Source organism: Mercenaria mercenaria, chromosome 13 (assembly GCF_021730395.1).
Source record: "Mercenaria mercenaria strain notata chromosome 13, MADL_Memer_1, whole genome shotgun sequence".
Lineage (NCBI taxonomy): Eukaryota > Metazoa > Mollusca > Bivalvia > Venerida > Veneridae > Mercenaria > Mercenaria mercenaria.
The window spans coordinates 27,140,211-27,166,716 of NC_069373.1; the positions used below are offsets into that span (position 1 = coordinate 27,140,211).

General features: G+C 37.3%; 1 protein-coding gene across 8 annotated transcripts in view; it reads right to left on the minus strand.

Moving 5' to 3' along the window:
• LOC123529246 (molybdate-anion transporter-like) overlaps nucleotides 1–26,506 on the minus strand; it is a 172,472-nt gene that overhangs the window by 84,635 nt on the left and 61,331 nt on the right. For all 8 annotated transcript variants that reach the window (XR_008366701.1, XR_006682089.2, XR_006682088.2 and 5 more), the window contains exon 5: nucleotides 17,397–17,515. Coding sequence is in view for 5 of the 8 variants with exons in the window: in XM_045309485.2 (XP_045165420.1) it covers nucleotides 17,397–17,515 (119 nt within the window). In the remaining 3 variants the exon portion in view is untranslated. The remainder of the gene's footprint in view (nucleotides 1–17,396; nucleotides 17,516–26,506) is intronic.

Genomic DNA, 26,506 nt, shown 5'->3' on the forward strand with positions numbered 1-26,506 from the left:
TCTAGGCTTTCTGGTTTATTTTTAGAAAATTTTGAAGATTTTTCTATGTACAATCAAGTAACCCTATGGGGCGGAGTCAATTTGACCCCGGGGGTCATGATTTGAACAAATTTTGTAGAAGTCTACTAGGCAATGCTACATGTCAAATATCTAAGATCTAGGCCTTCTGGTTTATTTTTAGAAATTTTTTGAAGATTTTCTATGTAAAATCAAGTGACCCCTGGGGATATGATTTGAACAAATTTTGTAGAGGTCCACTAGGCAATGCTACATGTCAAATATCTAAGCTCTAGGCCTTCTGGTTTATTTTTAGAAAATTTTGAAGATTTTTCTATGTACAATCAAGTAACCCCCTGGGGCGGGGTCAATTTGACCCTGGGGGTCACCATTTGAACAAATTTTGTAGAGGTCCACTAGGCAATGCTACAAGTTAAATACCTAAGCTCTAGGCCTTCTGGTTTATTTTTAGAAAATTTTTGAAGATTTTCCTATGTAAAATCAAGTGACCCCTGGGGCGGGGTCAATTCTGACCCCGGGGTCATGATTTGAACAACTTTAGTAAAGGTCCACTAGGCAATGCTACATGTCAAATATCTAAGCTCTAGGGCTTCTGATTTTTGAGAAGATTTTTTAAGATTTTCCTATGTAAAATCAAGTGACCCCGGGGTCATGATTTGAACAAATTTGGTAGAGGTCCACTAGGCAATGCTTCACACCAAATATCTAAGCTCTAGGGCTTCTGGTTTTTGAGAAGAAGATTTTTAAAGTTTTTCCTTTCGGTTGCCATGGCAACCAGAGTTCTGCATGGAATTCAATTCCTTAAATAATTTTTGTAGAGCTTCACCCAAGGAACATTCCTGTGATGTTTGGATGAAATTGGCCTACTGGTTTGTGAGGAGATGTCGTTTAAGGTAAAAGTTTACGGACGCCGGACGGTGATTGATCAGAATAGCTCACCCTGAGCCTTTGGCTCTGGTGAGCTAAAAACAAGAAAGTAGGTCAGTAGGTCATATTCATGGTCACTGAAAGTCAGTTTTAAGACTGGTGTGCAAAACTGTACATGTCATCCAAATTTCAAGGCTGTATCTTAAAAAACAAGAAAGTAGGTCAGTAGGTCAAGGTCACAGTCAGGTGACACCTTATCACTTGGGGTCATCCGGTAAATATAATTAAACAGTCTAGGAAATATGATCTGATCATTTTTGAAGTATTTTTCCTATATAACTCATATATCAAGGGACCCCTGGGTGGGGCCTCTTTTCACCCCAGGAGCATAATTCGAACAATCTAATAATGTTAGAGATCAACTAGGCAATGATACACACAAAATATCAAAGGCATAGGCCTTGAACTTTCAGACAAGAAGATTTTTAAAGTTTTTCCTATATAAGTCTATGTAAAACTTGGGACCCCCAGGGTAGGGCCTCTTTCACCCCAGGGGCATAATTTGAACAATTTTGGTAGTAGACCATTAGTCAATGCAACATACTAAATATCAAAAGCATAGGCCTTGCAGTTCAGGCAAGAAGATTTTTAAAGTTTTTCCAATGTAAGTTTATGTGAAACTTGGGACCCCCTGGGTGGGGCCTCTTTTCAACTCGGGGGCATAATTTGAACAATCTTGGTAACGGACCACTAGGCAATGCTACATACCAAATATCAGAAGCCTATGCCTTGCAATTTCAGACAAGAAGATTTTTAAAGGTTTTTCCTATATATGTCTATCTAAAACTAGGGACCCCCGTGGCAGGGCCTCTTTTCACCCTAGGGTAATAATTTAAACAATCTTAGTAGAGAACCATAAGGCAATGCTACATACCAAATATCAAAGCCCTAGGCCTTGTGGTTTTGGACAAAAAGATTTTTGAAGTTTTTCCTGTCAGTTGCCGTGGCAACCAGAGTTCTGTATGGAATTCAATTCTTTGAACAATTTTTAAAGAAGACCATCCAAGGATCATCCCTGTGAAGTTTCATCAAAATTGGCTAGGTGGTTTAGGAGGAGATGTTGTTTAAAGGAAAGTGTGGATGGACGCCAGACGGACGCTAGACGGTGAGCGATCACAATAGCTCACCCTGAGCCTTTGGCTCAGGTGAGCTAAAAAACAACCTCAAATACTGCAGACTGAATAACAGTTGTGTCACTTTTATCAAATATTGACTATGTCTCTTTCATTTTGAGATTTAAAGACTAGGGAATAGAGGTGCGGCATACCAGTAAATGGAAGTCTTACCGGTATACATGAGGTACACTAGTACAAGTGTGGCATACCGATACAAGTAAGGTTTCCTGGAAAAGGTGAGGCATACTTGTAAAGGTAAGGTATACTGGTATAGGTGAGGCATTCTGATATAGATGAGGCATACTGGTATATCTGAAACATACTGGTATAGGTAAGGTATACTGGTATAGTTGAGGCATGCTGGTAAAGGTGAGGCATGCTGTTATAGGTATGACATACCAATATAGGTGTGGCATACTGGTATATAGGTGAGGCATACTTGTATAGGTATGGCATACCAATATAGGTGTGGCATACTGGTATAGTTGTATGCGAGACATACTAGTATAGGTGTGGCATACCGGTATAGGTGAGGCATACTGGTACATATGTGGCATACTGGTATATGTAAGGTATACTGGTATAGGTGTGGTAGATATAGGTGTGGCATACTGATATAGGTAAGATATACTGGTATAGGGGTGGCATACTGGTATAGATGTGATATACAGGTATAGGTGTGGCATACTGATATAGGTAAGATATACTGGCATAGGTGTGGCATACTGGTATAGGTGTGGCATACCAGTATAGGTAAGGTATACTGGTATAGGTGAGGCATACTGGTATAGGTGTGGCATACTGGTATATGTAAGGTATACTGGTATAGGTGTGGTAGATATAGGTGTGGCATACTGATATAGGTAAGATATACTGGTATAGGTGTGGCATACTGGTATAGGTGTGATATACAGATATAGGTGTGACATACTGATATAGGTAAGATATACTGGCATAGGTGTGGCAAACTGGTATAGGTGTGGCATACCGATATAAGTGTGGCATACTGGTATAAGTGTGGCATACCAGTATAGGTAAGGTATACTGGTATAGGTGTGGCATACTGGTATAGGTGAGGCATACTGGTATAGGTGTGGCATACTGGTATATGTAAGGTATACTGGTGTAGGTGTGGTATACAGATATAGGTGTGGCATACTGATATAGGTAAGATATACTGGTATAGGTGTGGCATACTGGTATAGGTGTGGCACACTGGTATAGGTGAAGCATACTGGTAGAGGTGTGGCATACTGGTATAGGTGAGGCATACTGGTATAGGTATGGCATACCATACCAATATAGGTGTGGCATACTGGTATAGGTGTATGTGAGACATACTGGTATAGGTGTGGCATACCAATACAGGTGAGGCATAATGGTATGTGTGGCATACTGGTATATGTAAGGTATACTGGTATAGGGGTGGTATACAGATATAGGTGTGGCATACTGATATAAGTGTGGCATACTAGTATAGGTGTGGCATACCAGTATAGTTAAGGTATACTGGTATAGGTGTGGCATACTGGTATAGGTGAAGCATACTGGTATAGGTATGGCATACCAATATAGGTGTGGCATACTGGTATAGGTGTATGTGAGACATACTGGTATAGGTGTGGCATACCGGTATAGGTGAGGCATAATGGTATAGGTGTGGCATACTGGTATATGTAAGGTTTACTGGTATAGGGGTGGTATACAGATATAGGTGTGGCATACTGATATAGGTAAGGTATACTGGTATAGGTGTGGCATACTGGTATAGGTGTGGCACACCAATATAAGTGTGGCATACTGTTATAGGTGTGGCATACTGGTATAGGTAAGGTATACTGGTATATGTGTGGCATACTGGTATAGGTGAGGCATACTGGTATAGGTATGGCATACCGATATAGGTGTTGCTTGCTGGTATAGGTGTGGCATACTGGTATAGGTGAGGCATACTGGTACAGGTGTGGCATACTGGTATAGGCGAGGCATACTGGTATAGGTTTGGCATATCGATATAGGTGAGGCATACTGGTATAGGTGTATGTGAGACATACTGGTATAAGTGTGGCATACCGGTACAGGTGTGGCATACTGGTATAGTTGAGCCATATTGGTATAGGGGCCTCTGTGGCCTAGTGGTTAAAGTTGTTGACTTCAAATCACTTGCCCCTCATCGATGTGGGTTTGAGCCTCATTCTGCGCATTGAATTCTTCATGTGAGGAAGCCATCCAGCTTGCTTACAGAAGGTCGGTGTTTCTACTCAGGTGCCTGCTTGTGATGAAATAATGCACGGAGGGGCACCTGGGATCTTCCTCCACCATCAAAGCTGGTTAGTCACCATATGACCTATAATTGTGTCGGTGTGACGTTAAACCCAACATATTGGTATAGGTGAGCCATACTGGTATATGTTAAGTCTTGAAAGGGTAAAATCAAAATGTCATCTCCCACACAGGATGTTAGGTGAGCCATACTGGTATATGTTAAGTCTTGAAAGGGTAAAATCAAAATGTCATCTCCCACACAGGATGTTTTCACACAGACTTCCAATATAACATAGCTTGTACAGCATCACATTTTTTCATGAACTGTCTAAGTTCCACCAAAAATAACAGATAAAAACATGAGTAGTGATGCTCTATCTGAATTTTTTTTTTTGCAAGAATGATATGACCCTGTTTAAATCATTGGCATGGCAGGAGAAAGACACTTCATGAAACTTTTTTTCGATAGATAATCAAATGTAGCAAGTATTGTCAACATGTATAATAAAATACTGTAAATGCAGCAAAAAGGTTCAATTTTGAAAAAAAAAATAGCTTCTTTGGTTTGCTTACATTAATGACCCACCAGAAAAGACCTTATCTTACTCCCAGTAAGTTCCCTGTACTTTTTTTAAATTGGTGGTCTCTGACCTATACAGGACTGTATAAATATCTAAATGTCATCTCCCATAATTATATTGGATTGAAGAAGAATTAAAATGTTACCCCCAATATATAGGACTACAGAAAAATTAAAATGCCATTACCCATACGGTGGATTTGAAAAGAATTAAAATGTTATCTCCCATATAATAAGATTAGAGAAGAATCAAAATTTCTCCCACTTGTAGGACTGGAGAAGAATTAGAATGTAATTTCCCAAACACAGAACTATGGAAAACTTTAAATATCATCTCCCCTGCAGAGTACTGGACAAGAATTAACATATCTTCTCCCCTGCAGAGTACTGGATAAGAACTAACATATCATCTCCCCTGCAGAGTACTGGACAAGAACTAACATATCATCTCCCCTGCAGAGTACTGGACAAGAACTAACACCCTGCAGAGTACTGGACAAGAATTAACATATCATCTCTCCTGCAGAGTACTGGACAAGAACTAACATATCATCTCCCCTGCAGAGTACTGGACAAGATTTAACATATCTTCTCCCCTGCAGAGTACTGGACAAGAATTAACATATCATCTCCCCTACAGAGTACTGGACAAGAACTAACATATCATCTCCCCTGCTGAGTACTGGACAAGAACTAACATATCATCTCCCCTGCAGAGTACTGGACAAGCACTAACATATCATCTCCCCTGCAGAGCACTGGACAAGAACTAGCATATCATCTTCCCTGCAGAGTACTGGACAAGAACTAACATATCATCTCCCCTGCAGAGTACTGGACAAGAACTAACATATCATCTTCCCTGCAGAGTACTGGACAAGAACTAACATATCATCTCCCCAGCAGAATACTGGACAAGAACTAACTCCCCTGCAGAGTACTGGACAAGAACTAACATATCATCTCCCCTGCAGAGTACTGGACAAGAATTAATATATCATCTCCCCTGCAGAGTACTGGACAAGAATTAACATTTCATCTCCCCTGCAGAGTACTGGACAAGAATTAACATTTCATCTCCCCTGCAGAGTACTGGACAAGAACTAACATTTCATCTCCCCTGCAGAGTACTGGACAAGAACTAACATATCATCTCCCCTGCAGAGTACTGGACAAGAACTAACATATCATCTCCCCTGCAGAGTACTGGACAAGACTATTTATCTCCTGCAGGTACTGGACAAGAACTAACATATCATCTCCCCTGCAGAGTACTGGACAAGAACTAACATATCATCTCCCCTGCAGAGTACTGGACAAGAACTAACATTTCATCTCCCCTGCAGAGTACTGGACAAGAATTACAAGAGCTGTCTGTAAGACAGCGCGCTCAACTTTTCTCAGTGCTTGACTCTGAATTAGAGCTTTGCCAGTAAAAAAATTCCAAGTTAAAAAGGGAGAGTTCTGTCAAAATTCAAATCAGAGTTATGGGAATTGTGTCTCCTGGTGTAGACTTTGATAGAAAATAACTATTTTGAGTTTCAAGTCAAAAGCTTTAATAGTAACAGAGATATTTGACTTTATCAAAAATTTTTTTTTAAAATTCTAAGTTAACAAGCAAATTCGATGAATTGGAATCCCCCGCCGAAAGGGTCAGAGTTGAGGAACGGCAAAAAAATATATCCAGCAAAAAGTTAAGAATGTTACCAAGAAGCAAATAATTTCATTAGTCAAAATCAAATTAAAAGAAAATGAAGGGTTTGTTTGGGTGAGGACACAACAGTTTACATGTTGATTATAATATTGATAGAAAATGAAAAATGAAAAAAAAAAAAAAAAAAAATGGTGGGGGGTGGGTGGGTGGGGGTGGGGGGGGGGGGACCAAGTAAGGTGGTGGACAAGACTAGCTATTCTCCCTCAGAACTGGACAGATTTATAATATCTTTCATGAAAGTACTGAAAGAATTAATATAATCTTCCCCAAGAGTTGGGTTTGTTCCCTGTCGAGTACTGACAAGACTGATTATTCTCCTCAGATACTGGGACACACTAACATATTCCCCTGCAAGCAACTGGACAACTAGCATCATCTTCCCTCAAGTACTGGACAGAACTAAATTCATTCCCTGCAGAGTACTTGGTCAAGACTAACATATTCAATTCTGCGAACTGAAGAATAACATATCATCTCCCAGCAGATTACTGGACAGAACACTCCTGCGAGACTGGACAAGACTGACATATCATCTCCCCTGCAGAGTTGACAAGAATTAAGTATATCATCTCCCCTGCGGTACGGACAGAATTACATTTCATTCCCTGCAGATACGACAAGAAAATAAACTTTCATCTCCTGCGAGTATGGACAAGAACTAAATTTCTCTCCCCTGCGAGTACTGACATGACTAACATATCATTCCTGCAGAGTACTGGACAAAACTACATATCATTCCTGCAGGTACTGGACAGAACTAATTCATCTCCGCAGATCGGACAAGAATTAAATTTATTCCATGCAGATATGGGACAGACTAACTATCTCTCCTGCAGAATACGGACAAAAAAAACAATCTTCCATGCGAGTACGGACAAGAATTACAAGCGTTGTATGACAGCGGCTACTTTCTCATGTCTTACTCTGATTAGAGCTTTGCATGAAAAAATTCAAGTAAAATAGGGAGAGTTCTGTCAAATTCAAATCAGGTTATGGGATTGGCTCCTGGGTAGACTTTGATGAAAGTAACTATTTGGTTACAAGTCAAAAGCTTATTAACAGATATTCGCCCTTATCAAAATTTTTTTTAATTCTAATAAAAAGGGGCATAATTCTGTCAAAATTCAAATCAGAGTTATGGGAATTGTGTCTCCTGGTGTAGACTTTGATAATAAATAACTATTTCAAGTTTCAAGTCAAAAGCTTTAATAGTAACAGAGATATTTGACTTTATCAAAAAGTTTAACAAAAATTCTAAGTTAAAAAGGGGCATAATTCTGTCAAAATTCAAATCAGAGTTATGGGGATTGTTTCTCCTGGTGTAGACTTTGATGGTAAATAAGTGTTTTAAGTTTCAAGTCAAAAGCTTTGATAGTAACAGAGATATTTGACTTTATCAAAAATTTTAACAAAAAAATCTAAGTAAAAAAGGGGCATAATTCTGTCAAAATTCAATCAGAGTTGTGTGGATTGTTTCTTCTGGTGTAGATTTTAATGGTAAATAAGTATTTTAAGTTTCAAATCAATAGCTTTGACAGTAACAGAGATATTTGACTTTATCAAAAACTTTAACCAAAAATTCTAAGTTAAAAAGGGGCATAATTCTGTCAAAATTCAAATCAGAGTTATAGGGATTGTTTCTCCTGGTGTAGACTTTGATAGTAAATATCTATTTTAATTTTCAAGTCAATAGCTTTGATAGTAACAGAGATATTTGACTTTATCAAAAACTTTAACCAAAAATTCTAAGTTAAAAAGGGGCATAATTCTGTCAAAATTCAAATCAGAGTTATGGGAATTGTGTCTCCTGGAGAAGACTTTGATAGTAAATATCTATTTTAAGTTTCAAGTCAAAAGCTTTGATAGTAACAGAGATATTTGACTTTATCAAATTTTTTTTTAAAAAATTCTAAGTTAAAAAGGGGCATAATTCTGTCAAAATTCAAATCAGAGTTATGGGGATTGTGTCTCCTGGTGTAGACTTTGATGGTAAATAAGTGTTTTAAGTTTCAAGTCAAAAGCTTTGATAGTAACAGAGATATTTGACTTTATCAAAAATTTTAACAAAAAAAATCTAAGTTAAAAAGGGGCATAATTCTGTCAAAATTCAATCAGAGTTGTAGGGATTGTTTCTTCTGGTGTAGATTTTAATGGTAAATAAGTATTTTAAGTTTCAAATCAATAGCTTTGACAGTAACAGAGATATTTGACTTTATCAAAAACTTTAACCAAAAATTCTAAGTTAAAAAGGGGCATAATTCTGTCAAAATTCAAATCAGAGTTATGGGAATTGTGTCTCCTGGTGTAGACTTTGATAGTAAATACCTATTTTAAGTTTCAAGTCAATAGCTTTGATAGTAACAGAGATATTTGACTTTATCAAATTTTTTTTTTTAAATTTCTAAGTTAAAAAGGGGCATAATTTTGTCAAAATTCAAATCAGAGTTATGGGAATTGTGTCTCCTGGTGTAGACTTTGATAGTAAATGACTATTTTGAGTTTCAAGTCAAAAGCTTTAATAGTAACAGAGATATTTGACTTTATCAACAAGAGGACAATGATGGTCCTGAATCGCTCACCTCTTCCCACATGATCCAGTTTTGAGTATGACGTGGCCTAGTTTTTGAGCTCATGTGACCCAGTTTTGAACCTGACCTAGATATTATAAAGATAAAAATTCTGACCAATTTTCATGAAGATCCATTGAAAAATATGGTCTCTAGAGAGGTCACAAGGTTTTTCTATTATTTGACCTATTGACCTAGTTTTTTAAGGCACGTGACCCGGTTTCAAACTTGACCTAGATATCATCAAGGTGAACATTCTGACCAATTTTCATGAAGATCCATTCAAGGGTATGGCCTCTAGAGAGGTCACAAGGTTTTTCTATTTCAAGACCTACTGACCTAGTTTTTGATCGCAGTTGACCCAGTTTCAAACTTGACCTAGATATCATCAAGATAAACATTCAGACCAACTTTCATACAGATCCCATGAAAAATATGGCCTTTAGAGAGGTCACAACGTTTTTTCATTATTTGACCTACTGACCTACTTTTTGAAGGCACGTGACCCACTTTCGAACTTGACTTAGATATCATCAAGGTGAACATTCTGACCAATTTTTATGAATATCCATTCACAAGTATGGCCTCTAGAGAGGTCACAAGGTTTTTCTATTTTTAGACCTACTGACCTAGTTTTTGACCGCACATGACCCTGTTTCGAATTTGACCTAGATATCATCAAGATGAACATTCAGACCAACTTTCATGAAGATCCATTGAAAAATATGGCCTTTAGAAAGGTCACAAGGTTTTTCTATTTTTAGACCTACTGACCTAGTTTTTAACCGCATGTGACCCAGTTTCGAACTTGACCTAGATATCATCAAGATGACCATTCAGACCAACTTTCACACAGATCCCATGAAAAATATGGCCTTTAGAGAGGTCACAAGGTTTTTCTATTATTTGACCTACTGACCTAGTTTTTGATGGCACGTGACCCACTTTCGAACTTGACCTAGATATCATCAAGGTGAACGTTCTGACCAATTTTCATGAAGATCTTGTGAAATATATGGCCTCTAGAAAGGTCACAAGGATTTTCTATTTTTAGACCTACTGACCTAGTTTTTGATGGCACGTGACCCAGTTTCGAACTTGACCTAGAAATCATCAAGATGAACATTCAGACCATTTTTCATACAGATCCCATGAAAAATATGGCCTTTAAAGAGGTCACAAGGTTTTTCTATTATTTGACCTACTGACCTAGTTTTTGAAGGCACGTGACCCAGTTTCGAACTTGACCTAGATATCATCAAGGTGAACGTTCTGACCAACTTTCATGAAGATCTTGTGAAATATATGGCCTCTAGAGAGGTCACAAGGTTTTTCTATTTTTAGACCTACTGACCTAGTTTTTGACCGCACGTGACCCAGTTTCGAACTTGACCTAGATATCATCAAGATGAACATTCTGACCAATTTTCATGAAGATCCATTGAAAATTATGGCCTCTAGAGAGGTCACAAGGTTTTTCTATTTTTAGACCTACTGACCTAGTTTTTGATGGAACGTGACCCAGTTTCGAACTTGACCTAGATATCATCAAGATGAACATTCTGACCAACTTTCATAAAGATCCCATGAAAAATGTGACCTCTAGAGTGGTCACAAGCAAAAGTTTACGGACGGACGCACGGATGGACGGACGCACGGACGGACGGACGGACGGACGACGGACACCGCGCGATCACAAAAGCTCACCTTGTCACTTTGTGACAGGTGAGCTAAAAATTTTAACAAAAATTCTAAGTTAAAAAGGGGCATAATTCTGTCAAAATTCAAATCAGAGTTATGGGGATTGTTTCTCCTGGTGTAGACTTTGATGGTAAATAAGAGTTTTAAGTTTCAAGTCAAAAGCTTTGATAGTAACAGAGATATTCAACTTCATCAAAAATTTTAACAAAAAAATCTAAGTTAAAAAGGGGCATAATTCTGTCAAAATTCAATCAGAGTTGTGGGGATTGTTTCTTCTGGTGTAGATTTTAATGGTAAATAAGTATTTTAAGTTTCAAATCAATAGCTTTGACAGTAACAGAGATATTTGACTTTATCAAAAACTTTAACCAAAAATTCTAAGTTAAAAAGGGGCATAATTCTGTCAAAATTCAAATCAAGAGTTATAGGGATTGTTTCTCCTGGTGTAGACTTTGATATTAAATACCTATTTTAAGTTTCAAGTCAATAGCTTTGATAGTAACAGAGATATTTGACTTTATCAAAAACTTTAACCAAAAATTCTAAGTTAACAAGAGGGCCAAGATGGCCCTAGGTCGCTCACCTAAGAAACACTCCGTAACAGTGTAAAACATGTTTGACCTAGTGATTTCATGGAAACAAATATTCTGACCAATTTTCATTAAGATTGGACCAAAAAATTGGTCTCTTGCAATAAAACAAGCATTTTCTTAGATATGACCTAGTTTTTGACCCTAGATGACCCATGTTCAAACTCGACCTAGATTTTATCAAGGCAATCATTCTGACCAAAATTCATGAAGATCAACTGAAAAATACAGCCTCTATCACATACAGAAGTTTTTTCTTCGATTTGACCAAGTGACCTAGTTTTTGACCTCAGATAACCCATATTCAAATTCGACCTAGATTTCATTAAGGCAATCAACCTGACCGAATTTCATAAAAATCAATTGAAAAAAAAAACAGCCTCTGCATACACAAGATTTTTCTTTAATTTGACCTAGTGACCTAGTTTTTGACCTCAGATAACCCATATTCAAAAACGACCTAGATTTTATCAACGCAATCACTCTGACCAAATTTCATGAAGATCAATTGAAAAATACATCCTCTATTGCATACACAATGTTTTTCTTCGATTTGACCTAGTGACCTAGTTTTTGACCCCAGATGACCCATTTTCGAACTCGGCCTAGATTTTATCAAGGTAATCATTCTGGCTAAATTTCATGAAGATCAGTTGAAAAATACCGCCTCTATTGCATACACAAGGTTTTTCTTTGATTTGACCTAGTGACCTAGTTTTTGACCCCAGATGACCCATTTTCGAACTTGGTCTAAATTTCATCAAGGGTATCATTCTGACCAAAATTCATGAAGTTCAATTGAAAAATACAGCCTCTATCGCATACACAAGGATTTTACGTGATATGACCTAGTGACCTTGTTTTTGAACCCAGATGACCCATTTTCGAACTCGGCCTAGATTTTATCAAGGTAATCATTCTGACCAAAATTCATGAAGATCAATTGAAAAATACCACCTCTATCGCATACACAAGGTTTTTGTTTGATTTGACCTAGTGACCTAGTTTTTGAACCCAGATGACCCATTTTCGAACTCGGCCTAGATTTCATCAAGGTAATCATTCTGACCAAAATTAATGAAGATCAATTGAAAAATACAGCCTCTATCGCATACACAAGGTTTTTCTTTGATTTGACCTAGTGACCTAGTTTTTGACTCGAGATGACCCATTTTCGAACTCGGCCTAGATTTCATCAAGGTTATCATTCTGACCAATATTCATGAAGAAGAATTGAAAAATACAGTCTCTATCGCATACACAAGGTTTTTCTTTGATTTGACCTAGTGACCTAGTTTTTGACCCGAGATGACCCATTTTCGAACTCGGCCTAGATTTCATCAAGGTTATCATTCTGACCAATATTCATGAAGATTAATTGAAAAATACCGCCTCTATCGCATACACAAGGTTTTTCTTTGATTTGACCTAGTGACCTAGTTTTTGACCGGAGATGACCCATTTTCGAACTCGGCCTAGATTTCATCAAAGTTATCATTCTGACCAATATTCATGAAGATTAAATGAACAAGAGATCACAGAGTGATCTTGGCGCCCACCAATGTGCCATTTTTGAGTGTTCCAAATTTCAAGACTTACTGACTAGCTCAAGGTCAAGTTTCATTTCCGTACACAACACTGTGCATGTGGTCCAAATTCGAAAGCTGTAGCTTGAGAAATGTGAAAGTAGGTCACTAGATCAATCTTAAGGTCAAAGTTTAATTCGGTACACAAAACTATGCAAGTGGTCCAAATTTGAAGGCTGTAGCTTGAGAAATGTGAAAGTAGGTCACTAAGTCAAAATCAAGGTCAGATTTCACTTCAGAAACAAATCTATGCATGTAGTCCAAAATTGAAGCCTGTACCTTCAAAAATGTGAAAGTAGGTCACTAGGTCAATGTCAAGGTCAAAGTTTGTTTCGGTACACAATCCTATGCATGTGGTCTAAATTTGAAGCCTGTAGCTACAGAAATGTGAAAGTAGGTCACTAGGTCAATCTTAAGGTCAAAGTTCATTTTGGTACACAAAACTACGCAAGTGGTCCAAATTTGAAGGCTGTAGCTTGAGAAATGTGAAAGTAGGTCACTAGGTCACTAGGTCAAAATCAAGGTCAAATTTTATTTTGGAACACAGAACTATGCATGTGGTCCAAAACTTCTCTGTGAAGCACACATTCGCTAACCGTTGCCAAATAATGTAGTGAAATGTAAGTAGGCACGGCACCATATCACCAATAGGTTCCAAATTAGTTCAAAGGTTCATAAAGTGTAATTATTTCAGTGCACAAAACTATGCATGTGGTCCAAATTTGAAGGTTGTAGTTACAGAAATGTGAAAGTAGGTCACTAGGTCAAAATCAAGGTCAACTCATGTCAAGGTTCATCTTGCCACTCAAAACCATACATGTGGTCCAAATTTGAATGTTGTAGGTTATTGACAAGAAGTTTTTAAAAGCTTTTCCCTATATAAGTCTATATGAACCATGTGACCCCAGGGCGGGGCTATATTTGACCCTAGGGGGATAATTTTAACAAACTTGGTAGAGAACCACCAGGCGATGCTACATTACAATATCAAAGCCCTAGTCTTTGTGGTTTGGACAAGAAGATTTTCAAAGTTTTTCCCTATATAAGTCTATATAAACCATGTGACCCCCGGGGCGGGGCCATATTTGACCCTAGGGGCATAATTTGAACAATCTTAGTAGAAGAACACTAGATGATGTCACATACAAAATATCAAAGCCCTTGGCCCTGTGGTTTTGGACAAGAGGTTTTTCAAAGTTTTTCCCTATATAAGTCTATATAAACCATGTGACCCCCGGGGCGGGGCCATATTAGGCCCCAGGGAAATAATTTCAATCATCTTGGTAGAGGACCACTAGATGATGCTTCATACCAAATATCAAAGCCCTAGGCTCTGTGGTTTTGGGCAAGAAGATTTTCAAAGTTTTTCCCTATATAAATCTATGTAAATTATAGAAATAAACAAAGGGCCATAACTTACTAAAAATTTGTTGAACCAGTCTAATTTTCAGGGGGACACAACTAGGGTACCAATACATCATTCTGACAAAGTTTGGTCAAAATCCCCCTGGTAGTTTCTGAGGAGATGCGATAACGAGAAATTGTTAACGGAAGGAAGGACGGACGGACAGACGGACGGACGGAAGGACGCCGGACCACGGACGCAGAGTGATTTGAATAGCCCACCATCTGATGATGGTGGGCTAAAAATACAGCCTCTATCGCATACACAAGGTTTTTCTTTGATTTGACCTAGTGACCTAGTTTTTTACCCGAGATGACCCATTTTCGAACTCGGCCTAGATTTCATCAAGGTTATCATTCTGACCAATATTCATGAAGATTAATTGAAAAATATAGCCTCTATCGCATACACAAGCTAAATGTTGACAGACGACGGACGACAGACGACGGACGCCGGACGCCGGACATCGAGCGATCAGAAAAACTCACCTGAGCATTGCTCAGGTGAGCTAAAAAGGGGCATAATTCTGTCAAAATTCAAATCAGAGTTATGGGAATTGTGTCTTCTGGAGAAGACTTTGATAGTAAATACCTGTTTTAAGTTTCAAGTCAATAGCTTTGATAGTAACAGAGATATTTGACTTTATCAGAAACTTTAACCAACGGCGACACCGACGCCGGGGCAAGTGCAATAGCTCTACATTTTCTTCGAAAAGTCGAGCTAAAAATGAATGAAGTAGACATCAAGGATATTTAATTTACTCAAGTTGTGAAATTTTTACTCCAAATGTAAAATCTGTTATATATCATGGAAACTGAAGAAAACATTCTGGTATGATTCCATGACAATTACTGGTAAAATATTTGTTTAAGATTAGAGCAAATCCAACAATTGTACAATGGCATGACCTTCACACTTGACTCTGTGCATCTGACTTTTAAACATTCTTAAGATACTATCAAATAAGTTCTTCCTTGTGGATAATAACATTATAATTTTTGCAGCGAACTTATATTTAAGAAATAATTTATAGCAAAAGAGTGTTTTATCACTATTTATGCACAATGGGTGGTTATACGTTGGGTGTAATAATATCACGAGGGCACAGCCCGAGTGAAATTATTTGTACGACGTATTACTGCCAGAATGTATAAATAGTGTTAAAACATGGTTTTGCGATAAATTATTTCGATTCTAATATGCCCTTAATCTAAAACAGTAGATAAAATATAGAAGCGCTCTTTCTTTGTCGCAACAAAAACTTTGACGTCACCGCACATTAACATGACGTCATTCTAGCGTTAGAGTGTTTTAACAGAGGCAAGCATATTAGAATTAAGCTTTGACAAGGGTTCATGCAGAAAGTGAGACACCAATGAGAATGTCTGGAAATAAAACAGGATGTACTGATCTAGTTCTAAGGCTAAATAATATATTTACCTACAACAAAATGGGATTGCTGACAGACAGAACAAGAGCACCGCCTACAGGTGCCATGGCTCGTCTGCAAGTGCTGGACAATATGTAAGAAAAGAGTTATAGTTCAGATTTTCCAAGTAAAGAAAGGGCCATAATTCTAACAAAATGCTGGTTTGTGTTACGGTTCTTGACCTACATTGTCCCCTAATGATGATAAACAAGTGTGCAAAGTTTCAGAGCTGTAGCTCTTATAGTTTTTGAGAAAAGGTAAACAAAAATGTTAACAAATAAGCTCAAATTATCTAAGTACAAAAAGGGCCATAATTCTGACAAAATGCATATCAGAGTTATGGGTCGTGGCCAACATAGTCCCCTTATGATGATAAACAAGTGTGCACAGTTTCAAAGCTGTAGCTTTTATAGTTTTAGAGAAAAGGTGAACCTAAACAAAAATTTTAACCAAGAAACTCAAATTTTCTAAATACAGAAAAGGCCATAAATTTAACAAAATGCAAATCAGAGTTATGGTTCTTTTCCTACATAGTCCCTTAATGATGGTAAATAAGTGTGCAAAGTTTCAAAGCTTTAGCCCTTACAGTGTTTGAGAAAAGGTGGACCTAAACAAAAATTTCAACCAACGCTGACACCGACGACCAAGTGACAACAATACCTCATAGATTTTTTCAAAAATCAGACGAGCTAAAAACAGTAGAATGCTTTGACACGTAGCATGAATCTCCAGGCCTACTGATACAAAACAAAGTGTTTTTAGTTATTTGTGAGGCACCAACACTTGTCAGCCAGTTGCATGTTAGATATTGTGCGAAATCACAGAGAGTAAGTTAGATTGTTAAACATCCTGGAGAAGTAAATCTGTTGATAAACAGTGTTAAAACAAACTAAAAACAAATCAAACAAGGCAGTCTGAAAGACAGCTAAATCCCCCGCCACTGCTATGGATAGTGAAAGGGTAAACCTTTGATTTTAGCTCTGACCTTGACCTTGAACTGACATGGCTGACTCATGAATACTGCACAACGTCTTGATGAGGTGATCATTTGACCCAAGTTTCATGAAAATCCTTCAAGGGGTTTAGGAGATACAGAACTGAAACCTTTGACCTTCAGTTGTGACCTTGACCTTGAGTTGACATGGCTGACTCATGAGTTCTTGATGAGGCAATCATTTTACCCAAGTTTTATAAAATTCCTTCAAGGGGTTTAGGAGATATAGAGCGGACACAAAATGGCAGGCTCAAACCTTTGACCTTGAGTTGTGACCTTGACCTTGAACCGACAAGGCTGACTCATGGGTTCTGCACATCATCTGGATGAGGTGATCATTTGACCCAAGTTTCATGAAAATCCTTCAAGGGGTTTTGGAGATATGGACCGGACACGATTTTGTTACGGACGGAAGGACGGCAGGGGATTAAAAAATATCAGTAATAAGTTGTTTATATTTTTCAAGTGGCAGTGATCTTTGAAAATATAGACAATTAAAACTTACACAAATCCAAACATATCAGCAAAGTACTGAGCTACAATACCAGCTGTTATGGCTACCAGTGAGTTTCCCAGAATGGCGTGACTGAAGATGTTTCCCAGAAGTTCAGAATCATAGCCTCTCTAAAATATATAAACAGTAAACATTGATTTTACTTTTTACTGTACATTAGATAGTATTCTCTACTGTTTTGTTTCCTCTAATATTCAAGAATAATGCCACTCACAAACTAAGACAAAATTTATAGGCTTTTACCTTTATATTGAGAAATATGCACAAGTACGCAGCGGAAATATTGCGCGACTTCAGGAGTGTAATATTTTTCCACTAAAGAACGAGTGCATATTTCTAGATGCAAAGCTAATAATCTTTCTATTACATACATATCTGCACCTATTAATATTATATATATATATATATTATGAATTTGTTCAATAGCCCAAATAAAACTGACAATACTTGAAACAAATAAAAAATACACAATGACACACATTAAAATGACGTCACGCACTGATATAAAATTCAGACGTCAATATGGAAAAATACTGACGTTTCAGCTTGCACTGTAACTTAATGGAGAGAAAACACGAGTATGTAATATTCATGAATATCAATCTGTATCATGTAGGGATGGGAACGAATACTGAAATCAATATTTGAATATTCAGTTTGTCATATTCGAATATATTCGAATATTCGGCTTGTTTAATGGAAGCTTGAAATATTTATTAGGTGACTGGCATATACACAATATATTCCGTTGTTTAAAACGTAAATCATCGTAATAAATATGGACTGTTGGATAAATGGCAAGGGCTGTTGTTGTTTTTTTCAGTCAAGATAATTATGGAAAAATAAAAACTAGAAATGTGTCACAGATATGGATGCCCCCGCAACATGAGAAAGGTCACAGGCATAAGTTATTTATAGTAACAACTAAGGGAAGTTAATTAAAAAAATTTTTTTAAAAATCCTAAGTCCACACAAAAATCCTTACCAGGTAGAGATAGGTTAAAATACTTCTCAAAATTGGATGTAACATGCATGTTGTACTACAGAAAAGTGGTCTTGTTTTTTCCCTACGACCAAGTAATAAGAAAGTTACAATATAAGCTATTTATAGTAACAACAAAGGGAAGTAATTCTAAACTAGGGACCTGGTTCTTGTGCATGACATTCTGACTCATGAGGGTATACAACTGAGGAACTTACATCAAAATCTGTCCATGCATGAAGAAGAAATGCTCAAGACAAAGTCATTCTTGTATGTGACCTTTGGCCTCTAAGTGTGACCTTGACCTTAGACCTAGGGACCTGGTTCATTGTCTACCCATGCTTATTATTTGTGTCAAATTATTCTGGAATCGGGCCATGCATGTCAAAATTATGGACCGGACATGAAGACCACATTATCAGTATATATGTAGTGAAAATTGGCTAAGTTCAACCAAGGACTGTGGCCTTGATCTTTGAGCTAGGGTCCTGGTTGTTGCACATGACACATCGTCTATCCATGCTTATTATTTGTGTCAAAATATTTTGAAATCGGACCATGCAGGTCAAAGTTATGGACCGGACATGAACATCAGCCTTTCCTGAACACACGGACAAAATAACACATACACGGACAGATGTAACACTATATGCCTACCCCCCCTCCCCCCATTTTATGGCGGGGGCATAAAAAAACATTGAAAATTTCTTTTACAAATGTACATGCATTCATCAACATGTCAACTTTTATTCAAGTGTAGCTTATACAGCTACAAAAAGTATCACAATCATAAACGTACGATGGTAATTACGTAAAAAATATACAAACAACTTAAAATTTGTTACATAAAACAGGTGCCAATTAAAATGAACAAAAGATAAAAAGGCATCACATTTACGCCTGTTGCAAACTATTGATCTGTAACGATGACCCCTGCCAATTATGCATTATAATTTTCTTGTTGATTGGACAATTTTTGACACGCATCACATTTACACCTGTTACAAACTGTTGATCCATAATGTTGCCCCCTGCCAATTATGCATTGCAAATTTCTTGTTAATTTGACAGTTTTTGACATGCGATAAACAAACACGACAGAACAAACGGTTTTATTCTGCATAATTAGCATGCTTAGATTGCTCAAAATCAACAATACCTATTTTGAAAAAAAAATTATACACTAATTTACAAATATTCAAATTTGATTTTCACATTCGAATATTCCGCAGATTTTCGAATATTCGAATATTCGTTCCCATCCCTAGTATCATGCACTAAAACACAACACTCATGTTTAACAAATTCTTATCAACACAACCATGAATTGCTAAATAATCCAATCACAGTAGTCATACTTTGCATAAAGAATAGATAGAAAGTCATCTTTCCAATGACCTTACTGACTGTTCCAAGCTGGGGTCCTATTTATATATTTCAGCAGTCTGCTATTCTCAGGCATGTTTTAACATAACATTGTGTTTCAACCAGCTACACTACACCAGCCAATGGTAAAGTAATATGGCTATAAATGAGGTAATTTTTATGAAAACATCAGAGCCTAGTCAATAATGATGGAATATTTGATCTACTTCATAAACAAACAACAACAAGCATAATATCAACACTGTATGAGACATGCCCTCTGAAAATGCTTGTTACAATAACCTTATAAATGTCTAAACAAGAGGGTCATGATGACCCTGGATCGCTCACCCTAATAATATGAGCTACATGTTTCAAATGTCAAACTGATGATAAAATATTAAGAAAGTCAGTAGGTCACATTCATGGTCAATGAAATTCAGTTTTACGATTTGTATGCAAAACTGTGTATGTCATCAAAATTTCAAGGCTGTATCTTTAAAAACAAGCAAGTAGGTCAGTAGGTCAAGGTCACAGTCAAGTGACATCATATTACTTGGGGTCATCAGGTAATTATAATTAAACAGTCTTGGAAATAGGATCAGATGTTTTTTAAGTATTTTTCCTATACAACTCACATAATAACTAAGTGACCCCAGGGCGGGGCCTCTTTTAACCCCAGGGGCATAATTTGAACAATTTTGGTAGAGGACTACTAGACAATGCACCATACCAAATATCAAAAGCCTAGGTCGTATGGTTTCAGACAAGAAGATTTTTAAAGCTTTTTCCTATATAAGTCTATATAAAATTTGGGACCCCCAGGGTAGGGCCTCTTTTCACCCAAGGGGTACAATTTGAACAATTTTGGTTGAGGACCATAAGACAATGCTACTAACCAAATATCAAAGGTCTAAGTGTTGTGGTTTCAGACAAGAAGATTTTTAAACTTTTTTTCATATTTGACCCTAGAGGGATAATTTGAATAACTTTGGTAGAGGACCACTAGGCCATGTTGTTTTGTACAAGAAGATTTTCAAAGTTTTCCCTATATAAGTCTATATAAACCATGTGACCCCAGGGGCGGGGCCATATTTGACCCTAGGGGGATAATTTGTTGACCAATTTTGGTAGAGGACAACTAGATGATGCTACATACCAAATATCAAAGCCCTAGGCAATGTGGTTTTGTACAAGAAGATTTTCAAAGTTTTCCCAATATAAGTCTATATAAACCATGTGGCCCCCGGGGCGGGGCCATATTTGACCCTAGGGGGATAATTTGAAAAATTTTGGTAGAGGACCATTAGATGATGCTACACACCAGATATCAAAGCCGTAGGCCCTGTGGTTTTGGACAAGAAGATTATTAAAGTTTTTCCTTTCGGTTGCCATGGCAACCAGAGTTCTGCATGGAATTCAACTCTTTGAACAATTTTGAAAGGGGGCAACCCAAGGATCATTCCTGTGAAGTTTGGTGTAATTCTGCCCAGTGGTTTTCAAGAAGAAGATTTTTTTAGAAAGTGTTGACGGCCGCACGCCACACATTGAGCGGTCACAATAGCTCACCATGAGCCTTTGGCTCAGTGTGAGCTAAAAATAGGTGAGAAGGTCATGGTAAAGATTCTTGAAGATAAGTACTGAAATCTGTTAAAAAACTAGAACTGCTTTTAAGACTAGATGACCACAGGCAGCTGTCAAAAGGACTGGGAGTTGCACACCACACTCTGTCGCATTGAGGCAAACATTTATGCCAAATAAAAAAAAGATTGCAAAAAGTTACAATATAAGTTATTTGTAGTAACAACAAAGGGAAGTAGATCTCAAAAAAAAACAAAAAAAAAAACAAAAAAAAAAACAAGAGGGTCATGATGACCCTGGATCGCTCACCTGAGTAATATGAGCTACATGTTTCAAATATCAAACTGATGATTTTTAGAATTTTTTTGGAAGATTTTCCGATGTACAATCAAGTAACCCCATGGGGCAGGGCCAATTTTACCCCGGGGGTCATGATTTGAACAAAGTTTGTAGAAGTCTACTAGGCAATGTTACATATCAAATATCTAAGATCTAGGCCTTCTGGTTTATTTTTAGCAAATTTATGAAGATTTCCCTATGTACAATCAAGAAACCCCTGGGGCTGGGTCAATTTGACCCTGGGGGGTCAAGATTTGAACAAATTTTGTAGAGGTCCACTAGGCAATGCTACATGTCAAATATCTAAGCTCTAGGCCTTCTGGTTTATTTTTAGAAAATTTTGAAGATTTTTCTATGTACAATCAAAAACTCCCGTGGGGTGGGGTCAATTTGATCCCAGAAGTCATGATTTGAACAAATTTTGTAGAGGTCCACTAGGCAATGCTACATGTCAAATATCTAAGATCTAGGCCTTCTGGTTTATTTTTTAAAAATTTTTGAAGATTTTCCTATAGAAATCTATGTAAAATCAAGTGACCCTGGGGCGGGTTCAAAATTGAACCCTGGGTCATGATTTGAACAACTTTAGTAGAGGTCCACTAGGCAATGCTACATGTCAAATATCTAAGCTTTAGGGCTTCTGGTTTTTGAGAAGAAGATTTTTTCAGATTTTCCTATGTAAAATCATATGACACATCGGGCGGGGTCAATTTTGACCCCGGGGTCATGATTTGAACAAACTTGGTAGAGGTCCACTAGGCAATGCTTCACACCAAATATTTAAGCTCTAGGTCTTCTGGTTTTTAAGAAGAAGATTTTTAATTTTTTTCCGAGTTCTGTATGGAATTCAATTCTTTGAACAATTTTTGTAGAGCTTCACCCAAGGAACATTCCTGTGAAGTTTGGATGAAATTGGCCTAGCGGTTTATGAGGAGATGTCGTTTAAAGTAAAAGTTTACGGATGGACAATGGACGACGGACACCAGACGGTGAGTGATGACAGTAGCTCACCCTGATTCTTTGGCTCATGGGAGCTAAAAAAAGAAATTTGTAAGTCCACAAATCCTTACCAGTAGAGATAGGTTAAAATACACCTCAAAATTGGATGTAACCTGCATGTTGTACTACAGAAAAGTGGTCCTGATTTTTCCCTATGACCAGTAATAAAAAGTTACAATATAAGCTATTTATAGTAACAACAAAGGGAAGTAATTCTAGGTTCTTGCGCAGGACACTCCGTCTCATGATGGTGAACAATTGTGCCAAGTTACATCAAAATCCCTTCATGCATGAAGAAGCAATGCTCCGGACAAAGTTATTATTGAATTTGACCTTTGACCTCTAAGTGTGACCTTGACCTTTGAGATAGGAACCTGGGGTTTGCGCATGACACTCCGTCTCACTGAGGTTAACATTCATGCCAAATATAAACAAGATTGCTCCATGCATGTCAAAGTTATGGTCCGGACAAACAAATCCGGATAGACACACGCACGGCCCCACGCACGCACATACACCGAACAGTCATCTTCGCTTCCGCAAACGGGCTCGACAAAAAGCACATGTCTCCCACAACTGCCTAATCATCTAAATAGTAAGTCAGTCTTTATATATCGTTAATTTACTACAAATATACCTTTGAAGAGTAAAAAGGCTGATTTTCGGTTATTCAAGGGCCATAACTCCAAACTGCCTGGGTCAATTTGGCTCATTATCGGACTTTCCCTTCTAGAGTGCATGAACATTCACCAAGCCAAAAGGACTCCTATACTACTCAGAGTGCATGCGCTTTGTTGGAGCCAAAACGTACCCTATACTACAAATAAAAAGTAGTATACTGTACATTTTGGCTCCAACAAAGCGCATGCGCTCTGAGGTTTTTTCGGTAATTCAAGGGCCATAATTCCGAAGTGCCTGGGCCGATTTGGCTAGTTATCAAACTTGGCCGAGGTCTTATGGTCAGACACATTTTGTTCAACTTTGGTGAAGATCGGTTGAGAAATCTTCGACTTAGAGTGCAGACAAGCTTTGTGACAGACAGACACACACACAGACAGGAGTAAATCAATGTCTCCCACACCACTGTGTGGTGGGAGACATAATTATACAGGTGATCCAAATCTCTTTGCTGTAGCTTCAAAAACAAGAAAGTAGGTCAGTAAGTCAGGGTTAGTAATATTTAAGATGAGTATTGAAATCTGTATCAAAAGTTCTACATGTGGTCCAAATTTCCATGCTGTATCTTCAAAAAAAAGAAGAAAGTAGGTAAGAAGGTCACGATTAAAACTATTCAAGATGAGTATTGAAATCTGTATTAAAAATATACAGGTAGTCCAAATTTCTATACTGTAACTTCAAAAAAGAAAAAGTAGGTCAGTAGGTCATGATTAAGACAGTATTCAAGATGAATATTGAAATCTGTATCAAACATTATACATGTGGTCCAAATCTTTTTGCTGTAGCTTCAAAAACAAGGAATAGGTCAGTAGGTCAGAACATTAAAGATGAGTATTGAAATCTTTATCGAAAGTTATTGACGTAGTCCAAATTTCTATGCTGTTAAGATCGGTGTACAAAAGTTTATGCCATCCAAATTTCAAGGCTGTATCTTAAAAAACAAACAAGGGGGCCATGAAGGCCCAGTATCGCCCACTTGACCTATTGACCTGAAGATTATCAAGATTAACACTCTGACCAAGTTTCATTATGGTATGGTCATAAATGTGGCCTCTAGAGTGTTATCTAGCTTTTCCATTGATTTGACCTGGTGCACATTACGATTGAACTTCTGGTGATGTTATAACATATTCGGATTAGTCATTTCTTCATTAGATGCAGCTGAGCTTTAATCCTGACTTGGTTCCATTCCATTCCGCAAAGTACCAATAGCTATATAGGTAATGGTATTTTGACCCCACCTGACCCAGATTTGAACTTGACCTAAAGATCATCAAGATTAACATTCTGACCAAGTTTCACAAAGATATAGTCATAAATGTGGCCTCTACAGTGTAACAAGAGGGTCACTGACCCTAAAGCGCTCACCTGTGTACGAGGCTTCAAGTGTGTTTGTATAACATAATGGTACAAGTACAGAGTTAGGTTTCTTCTATGTTAGCCTGTATTATTTACATGTCACACACTTTTTTGAACCTAGGGCAATAATTTGAATATTTACAACAGACAGTACAACTTGCCAAATATCAATGCTCTAGCTATTTTGGATTCAGAGAAGAAGATTTTCAAAGTTTCTTATATATAAGCCTTTAGTAAGTACATGTCACACACAGGGGCGTGGCCATTTTTGACCTTTCGGCAAAAATTTGGAAAATTATGGTAGAAAGTCAAACCCTTATACCACATGCCCAATATCAAAGCTCTAGAGAAACAGATTTTTAAAGTCTGATAGCTGAAAACCTATTTTTAATCAAAAAGACCCATATGTTCTGTGAACCGGAACCATCTGAACAATATTGAACAAGAGCTGTCCATAAGACAGCGCTCTCCACTATTTGACAATTTGACAATTAATGAATATATGTCTCAATAAGAGAACTCTACTTTAAAAGGAAGATACACCAAGGGGCATTATTCTGTCAAGAACACAAACTAGAGTTATTAGGATTGTTACCACACATGCAGATGATGATAGTAAAGATATATTTTGAGTTTCAAGTCATTATCTTATATAGTACCAAAGTTATGTTCAGAAAACAAAGTTTGTCAAAAAATTTAAGTATGAAAGGGGCATAATTTGGTCAAAAATACAAATCAGAGTTATGGGGATTGTTACTACTACATGCAGATAAAGATACATTTCAAGTTTCAGGTCTTTATATTGTACTAAAGTAACATCATGAAAGCGAAGATTGCCAAAAAATTTAAGTATGAAATGGGCATAATTCTGTCAAAAATACAATTAGAGTTATGGGGATTGTAACACACATTATAAAGAAATATTTTTAATTTCAAGTCATTATCTTTTAAAGAACCAAAGATATGTCTATAAATAAAGCTTTCAAAAAAATTTAACATGAAAATAATTCCAAGTATAACAACTTGGTGACCTTGACCTTGGGCCCAGCCCCTGCACATACTTTGTTTGTATGCTGGACAATGTTTATGTGAACTTACAGTAAGATATAAGCAATAGGGGTGCGTATCGGTCAAAATGATCAATATGATATTTGTATTGATACAAAATGATCAATATTCGAAATATCATATGATATTTTCTAACAGAATAATAACAGAGTACAAGACCATATAGTGGTGCAATATGAACTTTGTTACTAGTATTGGTTAATCACTTTTAAGGTATGGGCGGCGGTTACCGCCAAAATTAGTAAATATACAATCCATTCATAAACAAGTCAGTCAGTGCAGTGCATTTCAACGGCGTCTAGTTTAAAACTCCATCCCGTCCAATAAATTTGCATTCAACGCATGGTTTTTTGAAACCATTTAATATAAAACTTCATTCCATCTATTTAAACATGGAACTATGCATTGAAAAACTTGTTGCGATGCACCGTACTATGAAATCATCCAACAAAACATGATAGCATGCAGCTCAATATGAAGCCGTTTAACACAACATGAGTATGTGCAGTGTAAAATGAAATGATTTATTACAACTTGACGCCGTCTAATGCATACTGAAACCACTTTGTGTAATTAAGAGCGGTGTATAAAAACTTGATGCCATGCAGTCCAATGCGAAGATGTTTAACGCAACATGAGTTCGTGCAGTGCAAAATGAAACGATTCATTAAAGCTTGGTGCCGTCTAATGCATACTGAAACCGTGTTGTGTGATTTGGAGCAGCGTATCA